The sequence below is a fragment of the Hippopotamus amphibius genome, chromosome 14 (assembly GCF_030028045.1).
Source record: "Hippopotamus amphibius kiboko isolate mHipAmp2 chromosome 14, mHipAmp2.hap2, whole genome shotgun sequence".
NCBI classification, from domain to species: Eukaryota; Metazoa; Chordata; class Mammalia; order Artiodactyla; family Hippopotamidae; genus Hippopotamus; species Hippopotamus amphibius.
Genome location: NC_080199.1, coordinates 65,985,236 through 66,003,559, shown reverse-complemented (window position 1 = coordinate 66,003,559; position 18,324 = coordinate 65,985,236). Strand labels below are relative to the sequence as shown.

General features: G+C 36.0%; 1 protein-coding gene across 2 annotated transcripts in view; it reads left to right on the top strand.

The window, feature by feature from the left end:
• The first annotated feature begins 658 nt into the window (after positions 1-658).
• Positions 659-18,324, top strand: part of COG6 (component of oligomeric golgi complex 6) — an 87,251-nt gene continuing 69,585 nt past the window's right edge. For both annotated transcript variants that reach the window (XM_057707152.1, XM_057707151.1), the window contains exons 1-8: positions 659-885; positions 3,783-3,926; positions 7,674-7,745; positions 9,039-9,097; positions 14,373-14,484; positions 14,850-14,932; positions 15,315-15,385; positions 17,538-17,631. In XM_057707152.1, the coding sequence (XP_057563135.1) occupies positions 733-885; positions 3,783-3,926; positions 7,674-7,745; positions 9,039-9,097; positions 14,373-14,484; positions 14,850-14,932; positions 15,315-15,385; positions 17,538-17,631 (788 nt within the window). In that variant the 5' untranslated portion in view covers positions 659-732. The remainder of the gene's footprint in view (positions 886-3,782; positions 3,927-7,673; positions 7,746-9,038; positions 9,098-14,372; positions 14,485-14,849; positions 14,933-15,314; positions 15,386-17,537; positions 17,632-18,324) is intronic.

The following is an 18,324-nucleotide window of genomic DNA, read 5'->3' as shown; positions in this document are numbered from 1 at the left end:
ATTACGGTGCCTTAATAACCTCTGTTAATATCTTCAGTAACCCACGGGGAAGATTAGAAAATTCAGTCCGTTTGGAAAGGTACAAAATGAAAAGTGGAAGCCTCTCTTCCAAAGGAATGCCATCCTGAAAAAGAAAAAAAAGCCTAAATTTACACGCACCTCTATCTCTCTCTCTCACACACACACACACGTGATCACATTATACACACTATAATGTGCCTTGCTTTCATCACACACTATATTTTGGAATTCTTTCCACATCCGCATTTAAATCTCCTTCACAGCAGGGAAGAGCTGCATAGTATTATAAAGTGAACATAACTAGAATTAGCTTTCACTGAACACAGCTGCCCAGGCACAGGTCTCAGTGTACTTTACTTAAGTCTAGCTCAGACTTTCACAGATTCAGGATCCCCTAGTCCCTTTAATCCCATAAATCGTAATTCCCAAACTCCAATCCTGACTTGATTTTTCAGTCCGCTTTGCAAAATCCTCCATCAGCCCCCTCCTCTCAACCTGAGGGTCTGGCTCCGCCTCCCCCGACTTCCCCACCCTCCCACCAGCTTCTACCACTCTTAGGAGCCTGGCCTCACAGGAGGGGGCGGAGCATAGCCTTCCGAAGGCGCATGCGCGGCAGCTGCGCGCGCGTGCGCGCTACGCGGCTGCCGGCGCGTCTCTGCCCCGGGCTGAGGTGGCCGGCGCCGAGCCGGGGGGCGGGACGAGCGCGGCGCTATGGCCGAGGGCAGCGGGGAAGCAGTCGCAGTGCCCTCGGCCGGCGCTGCCAACGGCCTCAACAATGGGGCCGGCGGGACCTCGGCGCAGACCAGCAACCCGCTGTCGCGGAAGCTGCGTAAGATCCTGGACACACGGCTGGACAACGACAAGGTGAGAGAGGCCGGCGGGGCCGAGGGGCCGGCGTCGTCCGCGGGCTGGAGCCGGGCTGGGGGCGGCGTCGCCTGTGCCCGCCGCGGAGGGGACCCCAGGCCCGCGGGAGCCGCTGCGCTGCCGGCGCGGGGCAGGTGAGACGCGGGAGGCCCCGCAGCCCCTGGGAGAGCGAGGGGGTGTCCTGGGTGTTGCCCCGTATTTCATGGAAAGTGTTCCTCGGAGACTCTGGATCCGGAAGGCAGACGGTGACGTCCCCCGTCCCCTGCAGGTGTTCGGGGGGTCTGAGCGGGGAGGGGAGAGGAGCGCCCCGGGCGGGAGGAGAAACGTGCCGAGGAGCAGACTACAGGAGGAGGCAGCGCAGACGGGGAGCTCAGGAGTAGGAGGGCAGGGCTAAGTAAGCATCCTTGAGCCTTTCCTTCCACAGGGGAAAGCAACGAAAATAATCTGCAGCGCGAAAGCACCACCGCCTGCTCACGGCTGCTGGTTTTTGTTGTTAGTTGAGCACTGCCTGTGATGTATGGGCTCATGTTGTATTTCTCTACGAGATCAACTGCCCACATCCTCTCCCAAGTACCTCCTGAAACTTAGGTTGGACTTTCCGGCTGCAGGGGTAGCAGGTTATCTTTTCTGTATCACTGGGTCGCTAGGCATATCGGTCGTGCCATGGTGGCATAAGGAAAAAAAATATGTAGAATTGAGAGTTGTATAGATACGTTTGTAGGTAACTGATAGGTTTAACTTACTGACAGTAAGCTGTCAATGAGAATGTGTGTGTGAAAAATAACATTATCCTGTAATGCATAAGAAAGATGGGCTCAGGGGCCACCACTTATTGGCTATAACCACCAGATTGGTGCATTATGGTTTGAGTAAGTCCCTTAACTTCTCTAAGATGATGGTGAATTTCTAGATTGGGACTACTGCTCCAGACTTTCTCAGGGTTGTTGTGTCGGGGTCAGTGAGAGAATCCAGGTGAAATGCTCAGCAGAAAGCTCTAGCAGTTATTTCTTGTTAAATGTTAATTCTTTAAAAATGTTAATTTTATTGTACAATTTATTAAGGGTTTAAAGTGTCTAATATTAACATTATCTCCTTAACACAACTACTCTGGCAAATTAATATCTCCTTTTTACTCATGAGAAAAATAAGGTGTGGAGAGAGTGTCTCTGGGTTAAGACATATGCCTAGTAACTGGTGAGCTGTAATTTGCCCCCTGGTCTGTGTGATTTTGTTCATTCAGCATTTACTGACTACTCATTTAGGCAAGGCCCTAGGACATTTCAAGGCTGTGTCCAAAAAAGAAATGGCTTTATTTTATTTTTTTTAAATAAATATTTATAGCGAAAGATATTTTTGCTCTGTCTTAAATATTAGATCAAATTTAGATAGCTTTACAATTTTTGTCATTCCAGCCATTTTTTAAATTGAAGCATAGTTGATTTATAATGTTGTGTTGGTTTCAGGTAAAAGCCAAGTGTGTCCAATATTTTTAAAATAACATAACCGAAACATGGAAAGTTCAGCCTGTTGGAACATACTCGTGTATTAGTTCAGGTGTAGGAATTTCTGTCGGCAGAACTTACGGTGCTGTTGGGTACTGTTGGCTTGGTCCTCTGCGCTCTCTCCTCTAGCCATGTTCTCTCTGTAAAAGAACTCTTTTACTCTCATGTTTTTAAACAGCAAAAAGCATGATGATTCTCTAATTTATAGTCCTATTCCCAGTGTCTCTACTGAGCTCCAGGTTTGTGAAATCAGGTGTCTATAGGACACCTCCAGTTGGATACCTGATCAACATTATACAGACATAACATGGCCAGAACGTTTGATTTTTCTCCAAACTGGTTCTGCTCCCCTATCAGTAACATCACCATTTACTGTCAAGCAAGAAGCATTTAAGTAATTTTTTATTCCTGTCTTTTTTTTTTTTTTCCACATCCCACATCCAGTCCATTAAAAAATCCTGTAGGCTCTACCTTGAAAAACAATTTTTTGGAATATCTCCTCTTCTTTTTATCTGTGATGCTACCATCTTGGTCTAAGCCACTATGAAATCTTGCTTGAGTTATTTTGGTTTCTTCCTGTCTGCTTCCTTCCTTGCACCCCTCTGGCATCCATTCTTCTCACAAAGTTGCAATAAACTTTAAAATATATAAATCATATCACAATACTCTTTTGCTTAAAAACTCTAGTGGTTTCCCATAGCTTCAGGCACACTGGCTGCCTTTCTGCTGCTTTAGGGTCTTTGTTCTCACTGTTTCCTCTGTCTGCATAAGGCTTTGCCCCCAAGGATGTCTCTTTCTTATCAGTCAGGCCTAAGTTCAGAAGTCACCTCAGAGAGGCTTTCTTCTCTCAAGTGTATGCTCAGCTCCCAGTTACTCAGTTCCTAGCCTAGAAGCTACCGGTAGTACTTATTTTTATATATATCCTTCCAGAGGTTGTTTATGCAGTCACAAGTAAATATGCATGTATATACTCTTTTTTTTTTAACAGTTGGTGTTATAAATGTTTCTGAACCTTGTTGTTTCACTTACTGTATCTTGAAGCTTATACTATTTAAGTACATAAAGAATTCCCACTTTTTTTCAGTAGCTATATCATAGTCTCTTTAACCAGTCCTTTTTAGATTTAGATGGACGTTAAGGTTATTTCTCATCTTTAGTTCCAAACAGTTCTTCATTGAATAACCTTGTATATATGTCACAATGCGCAAGTAAGTATGTCCTTATTGTGTTTCAGAAATAAGTTTACTGTTCAGTAACGTGAAGGTCATCCAGTATTTTTTGGATTGTGTAATGGAAACAGATTACTTGGAAATGATTTCATTAAATTTTTGCTTGAGATTAGAAAGACATTTGAAAATCGGTCCCAATAATGTTCTTTTATTATCAATTATATAGGAGATGTTGGAAGCTCTCAAGGCACTCTCAACCTTTTTTGTTGAAAATAGTTTGCGGACTCGAAGAAATTTACGTGGAGATATTGAACGCAGAAGTTTAGCCATCAATGAAGAGTTTGTGAGCATTTTCAAGGAAGTGAAAGAAGTATGTAAACTCTTTTCACTTAGCATTTATTGAGAGCTTACTACATGCCTGGCTCTGTGCTGAGTTTTTCTGTGGATAGGGTTGATATGTTTGCTGTTCGTGTACCATATTCAAATAGAAATTTAAGTACTTACTCCTGCAACATCTAGGTCTTTCTTTGGATTAGTATGATTTCTAAATTTGTAACCTCCACTAATGCTGCTTCTTAGAAAGTTGTAACATTTGTTTCAGGATATTCTTTTAGGAATTTTAGCTTTTGAAACAAATAAAAAATAACACTTCTCTGAGTAGTTTTCCAGTAGAAATAGTCCCTGATTGAATAAACCTCCCTTGCATAACCACTTCTCTATTGGAGATTAATTAGGATTGAGTTACTTTACTGCATCCTAAATTATGAAATTTTCAGGTTAATTAAGATCAGTGACTTCAGTTAATAAACAATGATTTATTATACTTGAGTGAGCAGTCTGCTCACCATAGGGTGAAAATGAATTTTATTTATTTTATTTTTTTATTATATAATATTTTGTTAATTGTGTTAATATTACTAAGTGATATTACATAGTTAATAGTTCTGTGTGAATTGTGTGAAAGTGTCATACATGATTCCAGTGAGTGCTTAATAAGCACAGATTACTTTTAACAGTGTATTAGGATTTCATTGGCTGAGAGCTAATAATCTGGAAGGTTAAAAGGGAAGTTTGGTTCATAAAAATAGGGAGACATAGTAGTGATGAGCACATCTAAATTGTACTCTCTAAACACCATTCCCACTGAAAGGAAGTAGCAAAGTGAGGAAGTGTCAAAAGGACTCTGGAGCTAACTTAAAAAGTTTCCACTGGCCAAATATAGGATGATTTGAGCGTCAGTAAGAATGACTGCAGTGGACTGCAACACATCAAGCATGTTTAAGTCCATGATAGTGATACTAAAAATCAACAGAACCCTCACTGGTTGTGTTTGGTGGATATGAGGGAACCAACTTATTATTTTGAAAACTGCTAAATAAAAGGAAAGAGTTAAGCATTTATCCTGTCTTTGGTACCAGCTATATACAATTGTTGAGGCAAGGCTTCTCTTTACAGAAATATTCCACTTAATAAATGAAGAAATGATAGAAGAATTTGTAACCACTGTTGAGTTTAAAGAATCTAGCTCAGGGTCTCTCAGTCTTGGCACTATTGACATTTTTGGTCAGATAGCTGTTGAGGGTTGACTTCTGCATTGTGGGATGTTTGGCAGCATCCCTGGCCTCTGTCCACCAGATACCAGTGGCATCACCTTTCCCCACGTTGTCCCAACCAAAATCTTTCCAGACATTGCCAGATGCCTCCTTGGCGGACAGATTTGCCCAAGTTGAGAACCACTGATCATCAGTAGCTGCTTATCTCACAAAAAGGGAAACAGTCATATATGTGACTCCTAACAAAAGTATACAACACCACCTATGAAAAATTCTTGTAAGGAAATTGAACCAGAATATAATCAAGCTTCTAGATCTCATTGCAAGTTTATAGAAAATCCTGGGGACAGAGCAGTATGTTAACAGCACTTAGAAGCAGTCAGCAAGTCTGGAGTGTTGCGAAATGTGCGGGCAAATGAACTGGTTTCTTCAACAAATAAATTGTAAGAGAAAGAAAAATAGGGAGGAGTGAGAAGCTATAGATTACAAAAAGAAATAAGAGAAATATCAACCAGTTGCCATTTGTGAATCTCATTTGGTTCCCAACTTGAACAAATCATTTAAAAAAACTGAAGCAATTGGGAAATTTTGAACACTAGCCGTGTGATGTGTACATAGGCATTCAGATTATCTCAACTTTTAGATAATTTTGAAATTTTTCCATAATAAAAGATTTTTTTTTAAGTTTATCATACTGCATATCTTTCTGTTATATTTTACAACGTATGATTGTATTTAATCAGGAAAAAAAGAGGACAGTTTAAGTTCAAATGAAGACTTTACATAATTATAAAGGTCCTTGAGTTACAATCTAGGAAATCTCTGCATTTAAGTCATATATTAAGAGAGGTAATTTCTATTATTTTACAAGTCAGATTCATTCAGTGTACTATAGTAGCTAAAGTAAATATTAGGAGTAGTTACTCTTGACCTAGTTGGCTGGTAATGTCATAGTGGTAGTCTTACTAGATTATACAGTGAAATTTAAGGAAATAGTGAGATTAGTTTGCCTATTAGTACCTGTTTGCTGTTGCTGACATTAATTGCTATTTTGAAATCATTCTTTTATTGTTTAAAGGAGTTTAGGGACTTAGTTAAATAATTTGACTTACATCCTATTAATTATAAGATATAGAGAGTAACATTTGAAAATATCTGGTGCTATGATTTTTATAATTCAAAGTACTTTATATAGAGAAGGTTTATGCTCATAGTTTTGTATGTGATTTCCAAACTGGTTCATCTTTACATTTTGTTCCTAGTCCTGCTTGGCTGCTATCTTGTCTCTTGCCCTATGATTGGCCCATCCCTTCATGAAACTGTCATGTTTCCATTTGAAGGTCTGGGCATTGTGTTCAGACAGACCATAGTAAGACGCTGTCTACCACTGAAACTTTCCTTCCTTGCATATCTTTCTGTTGACACTGAATTGAATTGGGAAAAAGAAGATAACAGTGCAGTATGAAGCTAAATGTAATTTTGTGATTTTTTTTTTTTCATATTAAGAGATTGATTCAGTAAAGATTGTAGAGAATGGTTTAGGAAAGAATTTGGAGCCTGGGAGGCCTGTTGGAAGACCTTTTTTTCTTTTTTTTTTAATCAGACCTGAACTCAAGTAGTAGCTGTTTGGGTTGTTAAAAAAAAAAAAATAACAAAGAAATGGATAAGAGGTATATAATAAGGGCTATCAATGATAGGACTTTGTGACCAGTTAAATTCTTGCATACATGGAGGGGACTGGAGCTGGGAATATATAGGGAGAGAATGTTACTGGGAAAATTAACAGATTTTTGGTGTGATCTAATATGTGATTACTTTCAACTATGTAGGAGGAGACACTATTGTTAGTTTATTGGGTTTTCAAATTTTCTTGTTTTTATTAATTGTTATAAATCATTATAGAAAAGGTAAATAATAAGGTCAGAAATAGAAAGAACTATTGATATTACTTATGATTCTATTACACAGAAATAACCTGTCAGTATTTTATTGTATGGCCCTTCAGAGAGCCTTCCCTGTGTTCTTTTGCACACATATGTATGTATTTTTCTAAAAAAATGGGGAGGTATTATATGTATTGTTCTATAAGCCTTTTTTTAGCCTTATACAGACATCTTTCCATGATAATATGCATATATACGCACACAGACATTATCGTTGTTCACATATGCACAGGTTTCCATTGTGTGATGAAATGTTGCACATTTTCCATTTGTTTTAGGCAACTCTGTGTTGATGATCTCTTATATAGTTGCACACTTATCTGATTAATTTCTTGGGATAAATTCTTTGTATGAGAATTTCTGAATAAATAGGTATTCATATTCTTAAAACATTTGCCATTTTCTTACTGTCAGACCCTCTGAAAAGAATATACTAGGTTTTCTTTAACATCTTTTCTTACTCTAGATATTATTCTTTTTAATCGTTTTCAGTCTTGAATATGGGATCTTTTGTCATGCTTTGGCAAAAAAATATCATGGGACAAAAATAAGGATTTGGCTAAGTGAAGAGAAATTTCTTTAACTATATATAATGCTTGATGTTACTTTTTTCCTTTTCAGGAACTTGAAAGTATACATGAAGATGTGCAAGCAATGAGCAGCTGTTGTCACGATATGACGTGTCGCCTGCAGGTATTGTGTAATGGCTGGATTTCAGCCTAGTTCCTGATACAAAATAAGCTTTCAGAAATTGCTAGATAGGTTTACAAAATGTGTGGGTATATAATACATCATGCCCTGCAGGAAGTTTGAATATAAATATTATGTTTATTTATTTATTTTTAACTATAAATGTCTTTGTGTTTCTTTGGTGATGGTTTACTAATACTGTGCCGTTAACTCCAGAAGCCTTTATATTTTGATCTTACCGGCGTAGAGATAACTGTAGAGTTTTGAGAAACCTTTCAATCCCATAATATTCCACAAATGCAGCAGAAATAAATTCCTTAGTAGAAAGCCTTAACAATAATTTCAAACTAAACCTGTGTCCCAGTAAACACCCAGCTTGATTATGATTTACGCTCAGCCTGAAAAATATCTCAGGAAAATGTGTATAAGTTTAGGTCTGTTTATTAAAGCAGTTCCAAACCTCTAGTTTAGCTGTAGAGTTAACATTGAGCTACATACTTCTGACTCATTTAATGCCCTGTGTCTCTCCCCGCCTCACAACCACTGACTAGTGTCTCCTCTCATTACTGACTGCCTTAGTTTTGTAGTATTCCCCAGTTCAGGTCTTTGAGAGAGACTTTCATTGACTACACTTGTTATTTGTTTCCATTTCACTTCCTTAATCTTTGATACACCTTTTTATCAGGTTTTCACTCCTGATCCTTTCAGTTCTGGTGTGGGGGAGAGAGGATTCTTTAGCATGACTTGGTCAGGAACAGCCCTCTGTCCTTTAGATGGGGCTCTCGCTAATGTTTACCAGAACCCTATGTGAGGGTTTTCTTTGTATATCCCAACTCAAGTTTTTATCTCCATCTTGGGTGTTTCTGTTGAGTTCCGCAGCAGTGTATCAGTGACTTAACTTACAGCTTCATTCAGAGGTTTCCTGGTATCTCAGCTCAGCATGTCTATAACTGAAATCCTGTTCTTTTTCCTTAACTGGCTCTGGCAGTGCTTCTGTTTCACTGAAAAGCATCAGAAACTATTAAATTCCTTAATAAGCATCATGGTGATACCTTTTTCTTTCTTGTAAGCCTTAGCATTATGTGGGTATTGAGAAGTATGAGTGAGTTCTTCTTATTAAAAGTAGTGCATAAGCCTTGAAACATCTATTTCAGTTACTTGGGCCTTTTTTAAACTTTTGAGTTCGGGAGTGTGATCTCATTTGCTGTACTCTGAATTCCAGTAAGTGGCAGTATTAGTTTCCTGAAGTATAGTAAAATTGAAATGTACTGATATTAGATATGTTTATAATTGTAGGCAGCAAAGGAACAGACTCAAGATTTAATAGTAAAAACCACTAAGCTTCAAGCTGAAAGGTAAGTTTTTCTTTACATAATCAACTTTTCATTAATTTGGAGATTACTCAGAAAGAAAACTATAGATAACTTCAAATCAAAGTTAAAACAATAATCAAAAACATGATTCAAAAATGATACAAAATATGAGGTTCTAAGCTATTATCCGAGAGTAAGATAAACATAAAACAATAGTTAAGGAACATTTATAATTGCAATGATTGAGAGATTATCCCTCCTTGGAAGTGATGATGTGTTGTTTGTTTGCCATAGAATTCAAAAATGACTGCTTTTTAAAAATGTAGATTTTTCAAATTTTTAGTAATTTTATTATCTTTTTTCACAATGGCCTTTTATTTTTTACCTCTGATTATGCACGCTGCTACAGTCAAGATACAGAATCGTTCCATCACCACACAGATCTCTTCCACTGGTGCGTGGACCATGATGAGAAAAGCTGCAGACTGAGCTGATGTGAAGAGATGGTTGGCTCTATAGAGCAGCCAGCTCTCTAAGGAAAGGCACGTGCTGAATTTCTGCATTCAGAGCTAAGCATGCACCTTGAGCATCGAATTAGAATGTTTTTAGTATCACAACAAATCTTTTGAAAGAAAAGTTTCCTAGAAAAAAATTTGCAGTTAGAGACCCACACATGAACTTTTCTCTTAAGTTGCTGTTGGCTGACCATAAAAATAAGTATGGATTTAATTGCAAATTGTGACTAAAACCAAGAGAGTAACAGATCACGTCTGTTACTGTACTGTATAGTACAGTCTCTTGTTACTAATTATTGGTTTGATTGACTCTTTCCTGCTAAACTGTGAGCTCCCTGAGAACAATGACAATTTCTTACTCTTTTTGTGTCTCCAATGAGTAACACATTGTAGATTCAATAAATAATTTTGAGTGAATGAATATGAAATACAGCTATTTGAATGTCAGGAAAGGAACATAAAATAAAAACTGAAAAATAAGCATTTTATTGGAGCTCGTAACATGTATGGAACTCTGATTAATGTCTGCAGGAGGCAATATTAGAATATTGTGCTTCTGTTCATATATTATCAAAATTATTTAAGCAAGGTTGTTTACGTTTAATATTTTAGTAAGCCTGTGGAAAAAGTGTTTTGGCCTGGTGTGTTTTTGGGAAGCAGACATTTATGACATTCTAGTATCGCAAGAGCTGTGGATTTGATGTGCCAAATGAACATTTGTGTGAATGTATTTTAGGAAAATGACGTAGAAATTATAACAGATTCCTGGGTGCTGGCAGAGAGTTGTTTTTCCATTTTAAAAAATTACCTTTTCTTTTTAACGAGAAACTTAGTTAAACAAGCATTTAGCTTTAGGAATAGAAATTCTGTGGGCTTAGTTGGGTAACACTGTATTCTTATTCAGACAGATTTGTAAATGATATGAATATTTTTTCCAACTGAGTTAGCAGGAGGTCATTTTGACAGCTGATGCTCTAATAGGTAAAGTTTGCTGTAGAATTGTCACCACAGAACTGCAGCTTAATATTTCCCTTTAATATTTTATTGATAGAAGATGAGTTTCATTGATGATTAGGAAAGGCTATGTCCAGATGAACATACCTCCGTATTTTTGAATACCACTGAAATCACTATTTATTATGGCTTTTTTTTGTCTCTTGGAAAGGGCCACCAGCCAAATCTCTCTCTGGCCCCAGAAAAATATAGTCCCTGGCAAATATTTATTTTTGAGGTGTAGTATATTAAAGTGGAAAGAATGTAGACCTTGAAGACCTAAATTCTAATCTAAATCTTTGGTAAGAGCTCATTAGATTTTTAATCTTATACGAGTTATTTCTTAACCTCCCTCAGTCTCAGTTATCACATCTGAAAAAAAGGAATAATAAACTATGTCACAGGGTTGTTGTGGTGATGGAAGGGTTTATATAGGGTGCTGAGCACACTGTCTGACATACCTCAAGGAGTGTTACTCTCCATATTTCTTCCCCCTTTTTAGACAGATTTGTGTAGCACATCTTGTTTCTCCATTGGCTTTGGTGGCTGGAAGCTTAGGCTGTTCTACCCTTAATTGCAATAGCTTTCCTCAGCTATGTTATTTAAGTTCTCATTCTTTCTCTTTCTTTCTTACAATTTTATTTTTAAATAATTTTTTAGTTTTAATTGTATTGTTATAAATTATTTTAATTTAGGTTTTGAAGTTGGTAACATGAAAATATATAAAAATGATTTATTTTGCACAAATGTACACAAAAAAAATATAGAGCACATGTGATACATATTCTTTCATTGCCGGGTAAAAAGTTAGGAGAAGGTGGGGGAGCGTCACATCTTTATTCTTGCTTTTCCTTTCATTTACATATGTAAAACTTAAAGGAGAAAATTAAAATCAGGTGTAATTTCACCATCCAGACAGAGCTACTGTTAACAATTTGGTATATCTTTTTCCAAAGTTAGTATGTGTGCATAGTTATATTTTACTTTACTCACTTAATATTTCATGTGCATTTTCCTGTCTTTTATTTTTAAAAAACATGTTTTTTAATATGGCATTGTATTTTTTTCTTGTGAATGAGCAAGCACTTTTAAATTATGAGATATTGTTTCTATGATCAAACAATGGTTTGGTAAATGTTTTTAAATCATTTTGTGTATTTCAGATGATTTCCTTAGGATAAATTCCTAGAATTGTAATTGAAGAATCAAATGGTAGAAATTTTAAAAAGTATCTTCATAGGTATTGCCTAAATTTCTCTCCAGAAAGGTTATGCCAGTTTACACCTCCATCAGCAATATATGAGAATGTGCATTTCATTAAACCTTGTAAACACTAGATATTGTCATTAAAAACAGCAGTTTTATAGATAAAAAATGGTATCACACTATTAGAATTTACATTTCACCGAATATTGGTAGATCAAGCTTTTTTTTCATTTTGTTTTGCCATTAATATTTCTTTCATTTTTTTGTTTTGGTCTATATCTTATGCCCCCACCCCCCATTTTTTTGGCTAGCTTTTTTCAATTATTTTGAAATTATTTGCTAGAGGTGAGTTTAGAAGTTAGAGTTAAAATATAACAGGGATATATTTTCAGGAAAAAGAAAGAATACCACAGATTCATAAATCATGTTCCGGGATGGTTTAAAGGAATCTTAAAAATGAAATGGTCTGTTTTATATACTCAGGCAATATATGAATACGTGTCCTGAAAATTCATGTGTGTGTGTAAAGTTTCTTTTAAAAAGTATATAGGGTTTGCTGTACATATTTTTCTGTGACTTTTTTTTTGTACCTATAAAGTGCCTTGTAGATAATTTTGTGTTAATACATACAGCACAACCTCATTTCTTATTTGCTGCATATTATTCCACAGTTTGTAATTGCCATATTCACTGATGTTTTATGTAATTTATATAATATACAATGATTACATGAATATACATCAAATACTCAGAAGTTTTAATTTACAATAACCATTTATATGTTTTATGTTAACAGTAATTTCATATACTTTTCAGATATTAAAAACCCTCCAAAAGATACCATATTTCATTTGTGTTGTAAGATAGGTCAGGTCTGCCTCACGTACACCTTTTGTCACCTCAGACCCTAGCTCAGGGCCTTTGCACGTCGGAGATCCCTGTTCATGCTACTCGATTGTACAAATACTCCTAAACTTTGTCAAGAATGGTGTGAAATTTTACCTGGGAAGAATATATATGGTAAAACTAAAGAGTGATGTGATTTAAGTAATATATTGAATTTACAGTTGACCCTTGAGCAACACGGGTTTGAACTGCACAGGTCCACTTATATGTGGATTTTTTTAAATAAACACCTACTGCAGTCCTACGCAGTCCACGGTGGGTTGAATCCTCTGGTACAGGGGGCTGGCTGTAACGTTATATGTGGATTTTCTACTGCACAGGGCAGGGCAGCAGGGGTGGGTTGGCGTCCCTGACCCCCACGTTGTTCGAGGGTCAGCTGTACTAGATTTAGTTAAAACAAAATAAAACGATAAACTAAAGAGATTAACTTTCCTTTGTGCCTGATAAGTTGACTATAAAGATCCAGAAGAAACTCTCGAAAGGTTTTCGTTGAAATGGTTATATAGTCTCAAGGAATTTTATGAAGTGTTATAATTACTTTAAATCCTGTATGATGATGATTTGAACTTTATCTAAAAGTATAAAACAAAACCTGTTAAGGTAACTTTTAGATATCAGTACTTAATAAGATGATTAAGAACATAGGCTATTTTAATCTGTATAGATGTAATTAGGTGATTTACATTATTTGAGAAAAACAGAACGTTACTGCCACCTGGAGGACTTTTCCTTTCTAACTTTATGTCATTCAGCAGGAGCATTTGACTTTGTGAATTTACCTCACAACCCAAGAGTACAAACAAAACTAAGATGGCATGCCTTGTACTGTCTGCTCAGATAGGGTTAATGTTTATCTTTCTTCAATTTCATTTAAATATTTTTAGATTGTAGACTATTACTGCCCTGTGAATTCTACTAGTGAAACACTTAAAATTTTATTTATATATCTTCAGATCTAAGATCCAGAAGGCTGGGATGTCGAATTACTGCTCATGTAGTTTGTATTCCTGACTTGGCTTTAGATGAGACCCTGCTCAGTCCTTCAGGCCCCTGCAGACTAGAGTGTGCCTTTTCCTAATTGTCAGCTAGTCTAGATATGTTGCATTTGGATAATATAATTGAAAAGACTTTTTTTTTATTATGATAGTATGCAGAAAAAATGGGGAAGGCAGAGTGGAGGAGTGATTTTTTTTGAATTGATGAGGGATTACGGAATAAGTTCTTGACTTCTATTTCTAACCTAAAATAAAAAAGTAATAGACCTGATTTTTGGTTGTTGTGTATTTCATGTGCAAGCTTCATAGGCTTAGGATTTTTTTAGTGACTGAGAAGAAATTAATTGGCGTATTTCTCTCCTGTAAGATAACTTTGTTATTACGAGGTGAACAATTCAAGTACACCTAAGTGGCTAAGGATTTGTAATGCCTGGACCATTCATGAACTTATTTCTTCTTTTGTGTAATGATTAGTTAATCATTTTGCTGTGGCCTGTACTGAGATAGAACAGTATCAGCCAGTTTTATCACCTACATGCCCAAGGGCTTCTGATATATATTTGAGGCAGAAATCAGGCTGTGAAGATATTGAGACTCTTTCACACCTTTGTTTTAAAAGTTATGTGAGATGTAACTTGTTTTAAAGCTATACAGGTGCATAGTGTGCTTGATTTTTTGTTGTCTTTTTTTAAACTATTACAGTCAAAGATTAGAAATAAGAGCGCAAGTTGCAGATGCCTTCTTATCCAAGTTCCAGCTGACTTCTGATGAGATGAGTCTTCTCCGAGGTACAAGAGAAGGACCGATCACTGAGGTATTTTGCTTTCTGTTAAAATCACTTAAAGCGCAGCAGTTACAGATGTTATTGAGAAATCACTCTTTTCTAAGCATTTATTTTACCACCTACATTTTTTTTTATTTAAAAATGTTTTTAAATTTAGCAATTAAGGTGCATATCTTAAATTACCTTAATTAGTTTTTTTAAAGCAATACATGTACTTTTTTTGGTTTTAAAAGTCAAGGAGTATAACAAGGCTTATAAAAAAAACCTACATCACCTTTTCCACTCCCTCCCATCTCTAAGTCCTCTGGCAACCAGTTTCAGTCTTGTTAATTGCTTCTTTTGTAAGTTCTGTATTTTAGATCTATAGTTAAAAAGAATATGCTTTAATTTTAAAGGATTTTTTCAAGGCACTGGGAAGAGTAAAACAGATTCATAATGATGTCAAAGTTCTCTTGCGTACAAACCAGCAAACAGCAGGGTGAGTAGTCTTTTCAGTTCATAATTGTGTTATCTTTTATATTTCCAGAATTTTAAAGATTTTCTAGGTTCTTCTTAAAGTATATGACATTATGACATTTTGTGAAATAGAAGTTTAATCTTTATATACCTTTCGATAAGGTGGAAGTTATACCCTGATATGTTTAGAGTAAAACAGTAGTTGGGTATCTAAGTGATAGTGTTAAAACTTGGCAACATTTATTTAATTATAAGAAATTGCTGAAAAATTATTCCACGAAATGATAAAAAGTTAATAGGCTATAACCAAATCACTCTGTAATTAAACAAAATAATTAGGTTCTTAGATGTAGCTATTGGCTAAAACTTGTTAATAAATTATAATAAATCTTTAATTTTTTTAGTTTAGAAATTATGGAACAGATGGCCTTGCTTCAAGAAACATCTTATGAAAGACTTTACCGATGGGCTCAAAGTAAGTGATTTTGTTTATGGAGTCTAGATTCATGAATATTAGTGTTTGATTTTGTTATTTCACTTAGTCTTTATTTGATATTATATTTTGATCTTAGTAAACAAAAATTATTTTTAAAAAGAAAAACTTTATATTTGAACATACTGTCTTTGCATTTGTCTCATACTATCATTCAAGCACTATCTATGATTAAGGATGGGAATAAAATAAGTCAGTATTTCTGCCCCAGATTATCTTAAAGTCGATGAGACATCTCATTATTTATATGACATGTTATTTACATGTAATAGGTGTTATCACAGTTATTATAAATGGTGAATTAATTTTCTATTGCTGCTGTAACAAATTTAACACAATCTTAACGGCTTAAAGAAACACAAATTTGTTATTTTATAGTTCTGTAGTCATAAATCACCATGCTAAAATTAAAATGTGGGCTGGGCTGCATTCATTTCTGGAGGCTCTAAGGAATAATCTATTTCCTTGCTCATTCAGTTTGTTGACATAATTTAGTTCTTTGAGTCTGAGGACTGAGCTCTGAATTTCCTTCTGGCTGTCACTGAGGGCCTTTCCTGGCTCCTAGAGGCTGTCTGCATTCTTTGGCTTGTGGCCCCTTCCTCCATCTTCGAAGCCAGTAGTGGGTAGATGGAGTCACTTTCTTCCTTTGAATCTCTCCTGCCTCTTCTTCCATCTCATATGTCTAACTCTTCTGCTAGCCTCTTCCACTTTTAGGACCTTTATGGTTATCTTGGATCCACTGGGGTAATCTGGGAAAATGTCCCTATTTTAAGGTCTGTCACCTTAATTCCATCTGCAAAGTCCCTTTGCCATGTAAAATAGCGTAGTCACAGGTTTCAGGGATTAGGGATCTTTGGAGGACCATTATTTTGCCTACCACAGATAGTTTATTTGCTTTAGTTTTGCTTTAAAATGTTTCAATAGTTTGTTCATAGAATTGCCTATTAAAAACAAAGTAGCTGGTTAAGACATCAAGAATGGAACATGTGCACATAATATTTAATGGATGTTACCAGCTGACTGTTGGAAGGAGTTGGGATTAAATCCAATTAGCCGGTAACACTTGTACTAGACTGTGAAAAACCTTATTTTCTATTACAGATGATTTGGTCTTTATCTCCAAAACTTGTTTCTTCTTCTGCTTCTCTTGTTGCACTATTCCCTCCTATTGGAGTGTTGTCTGGCTTTCCCTCTTTATATCCAAATCCCACCTCAGTCTTCGAAGTCAGGCTTAGGTTCTGCGTCTTCCTGGAACTCTCCAAGACTGCATTAAATCGTAGCAACCTTTTCCACCTCTGAACACTAACTGCCGAAAATATTTATTTGGTATTCAGTAATTTACTGCTTTATCATTACTTAACTCTTTATATATGTATGTCTTAGCTCTCCAGTTACATTTTCTTAAAGGCAAGGACATTGCCTCATATTTGTTTGTGCTCCCATGACTTCTAACACAGTAGTTCCAAACTGTGGCATTCTGACTCCTAGGGAGTCTGGAGTCATCATAAGCTATCTCCAATTCCATACATGTGTATGTGTTTCTCTGTCAGTGCACACTAGAAAAATATACTGCTATTGTGAGGTCCTCATATACCAAAGGTTGGGAATTTCTGAACATGTTCTAAGTTTTTTGAACAGAATAGACATTTAATAAGTATTTTAACGGACATGTTGGTGTAGAGATTTTTTAAACAGTTTAAAATCTAAAGTATTTTGAAATTATAATATTACTGCTATATATTAGTTACCCATATAAACATTTTAGCAAACTACTTAAAGATTGCCCCCAAGGTAAGGAACTGGTAATACATGTTTAGCACTTCCTGCCCTCCTTGACATTGCAGTGTATAGCAGTTATTTAGTGCATGTCTGTTCATTGATTGGTTTCTTCAGAACTCTAGTTTTTTATAATAATAAAATATGTGGCATGTCAAGTATGGTCATTTGAAGTTACATAGATATTTAAGCTTAAATTTTAATTTGACAGTATGAACTAGTTTTTGATTGGCATGTTCTCTGGGTTTTTCCAAGCATTTTTTAATGCAGTATATTTTTTACACTCTGGATGTACAACGGACATAGTAAAGACCTAATTTTAATTTAACAAGTGTTATAATGTTAACTCTTTTTTCAGGTGAATGTAGAACATTGACACAAGAGTCATGCGACATATCTCCAGTACTCACTCAGGCAATGGAAGCCCTGCAGGATAGGCCTGTCTTATATAAGTGGGTGACTTTTTCCTAATTAAATAAACAAACAGAAACCTACTTTTTCTTTGCTAGTTCACATTGACTTTCAGTGTTATCAAATTCATATACAGTCGTTTGAGCAATGTAATTTACAGTGATATTTTTGTCTCATTATCTGTCTACCACTGGAGCATCAGCTTATTTGCATATTATTACGTGCTATAGAATGCAACACGGAGATGAAAACCAAGGTGTCCCTATATCTAGACTACCTCTTATTTGTGTAGAGGTTAAGGGCTTTTCCCCAATCTGTTACCTCATTAACTACCTTGGAATTGTATGTAACTAAAACTCCTGTATCAGCCCTGCCCCAGAGAGAAGGTCAGATAGATTGACAAATAAGAACTACCCAGAGATGAAAAAAGGAAATTTAAAATTAGAATTCTATTAGTAGGATCCAAGAAGAGAAAGAGTTCAGGTTTTTGATCCTGTAAGTTATGCCAGTCAAGCGCTCTGTGATAATGCTTTGGATGAGAACTTTATGCATTGTAAACTTTATATTTGTTATTATTCTCTATTTTAATTTTAATTTTTCATATGAAGTAGAAATAAATACTTTATTTTTAATGCCCAGAATGGTATGAAAATAGGAAGAGCAAATGGGGAGTTAAAATTCAGGGAACAGAAAGCCAGCGGACTCTGAGCCATGCCTTTTATATGTGTATATAT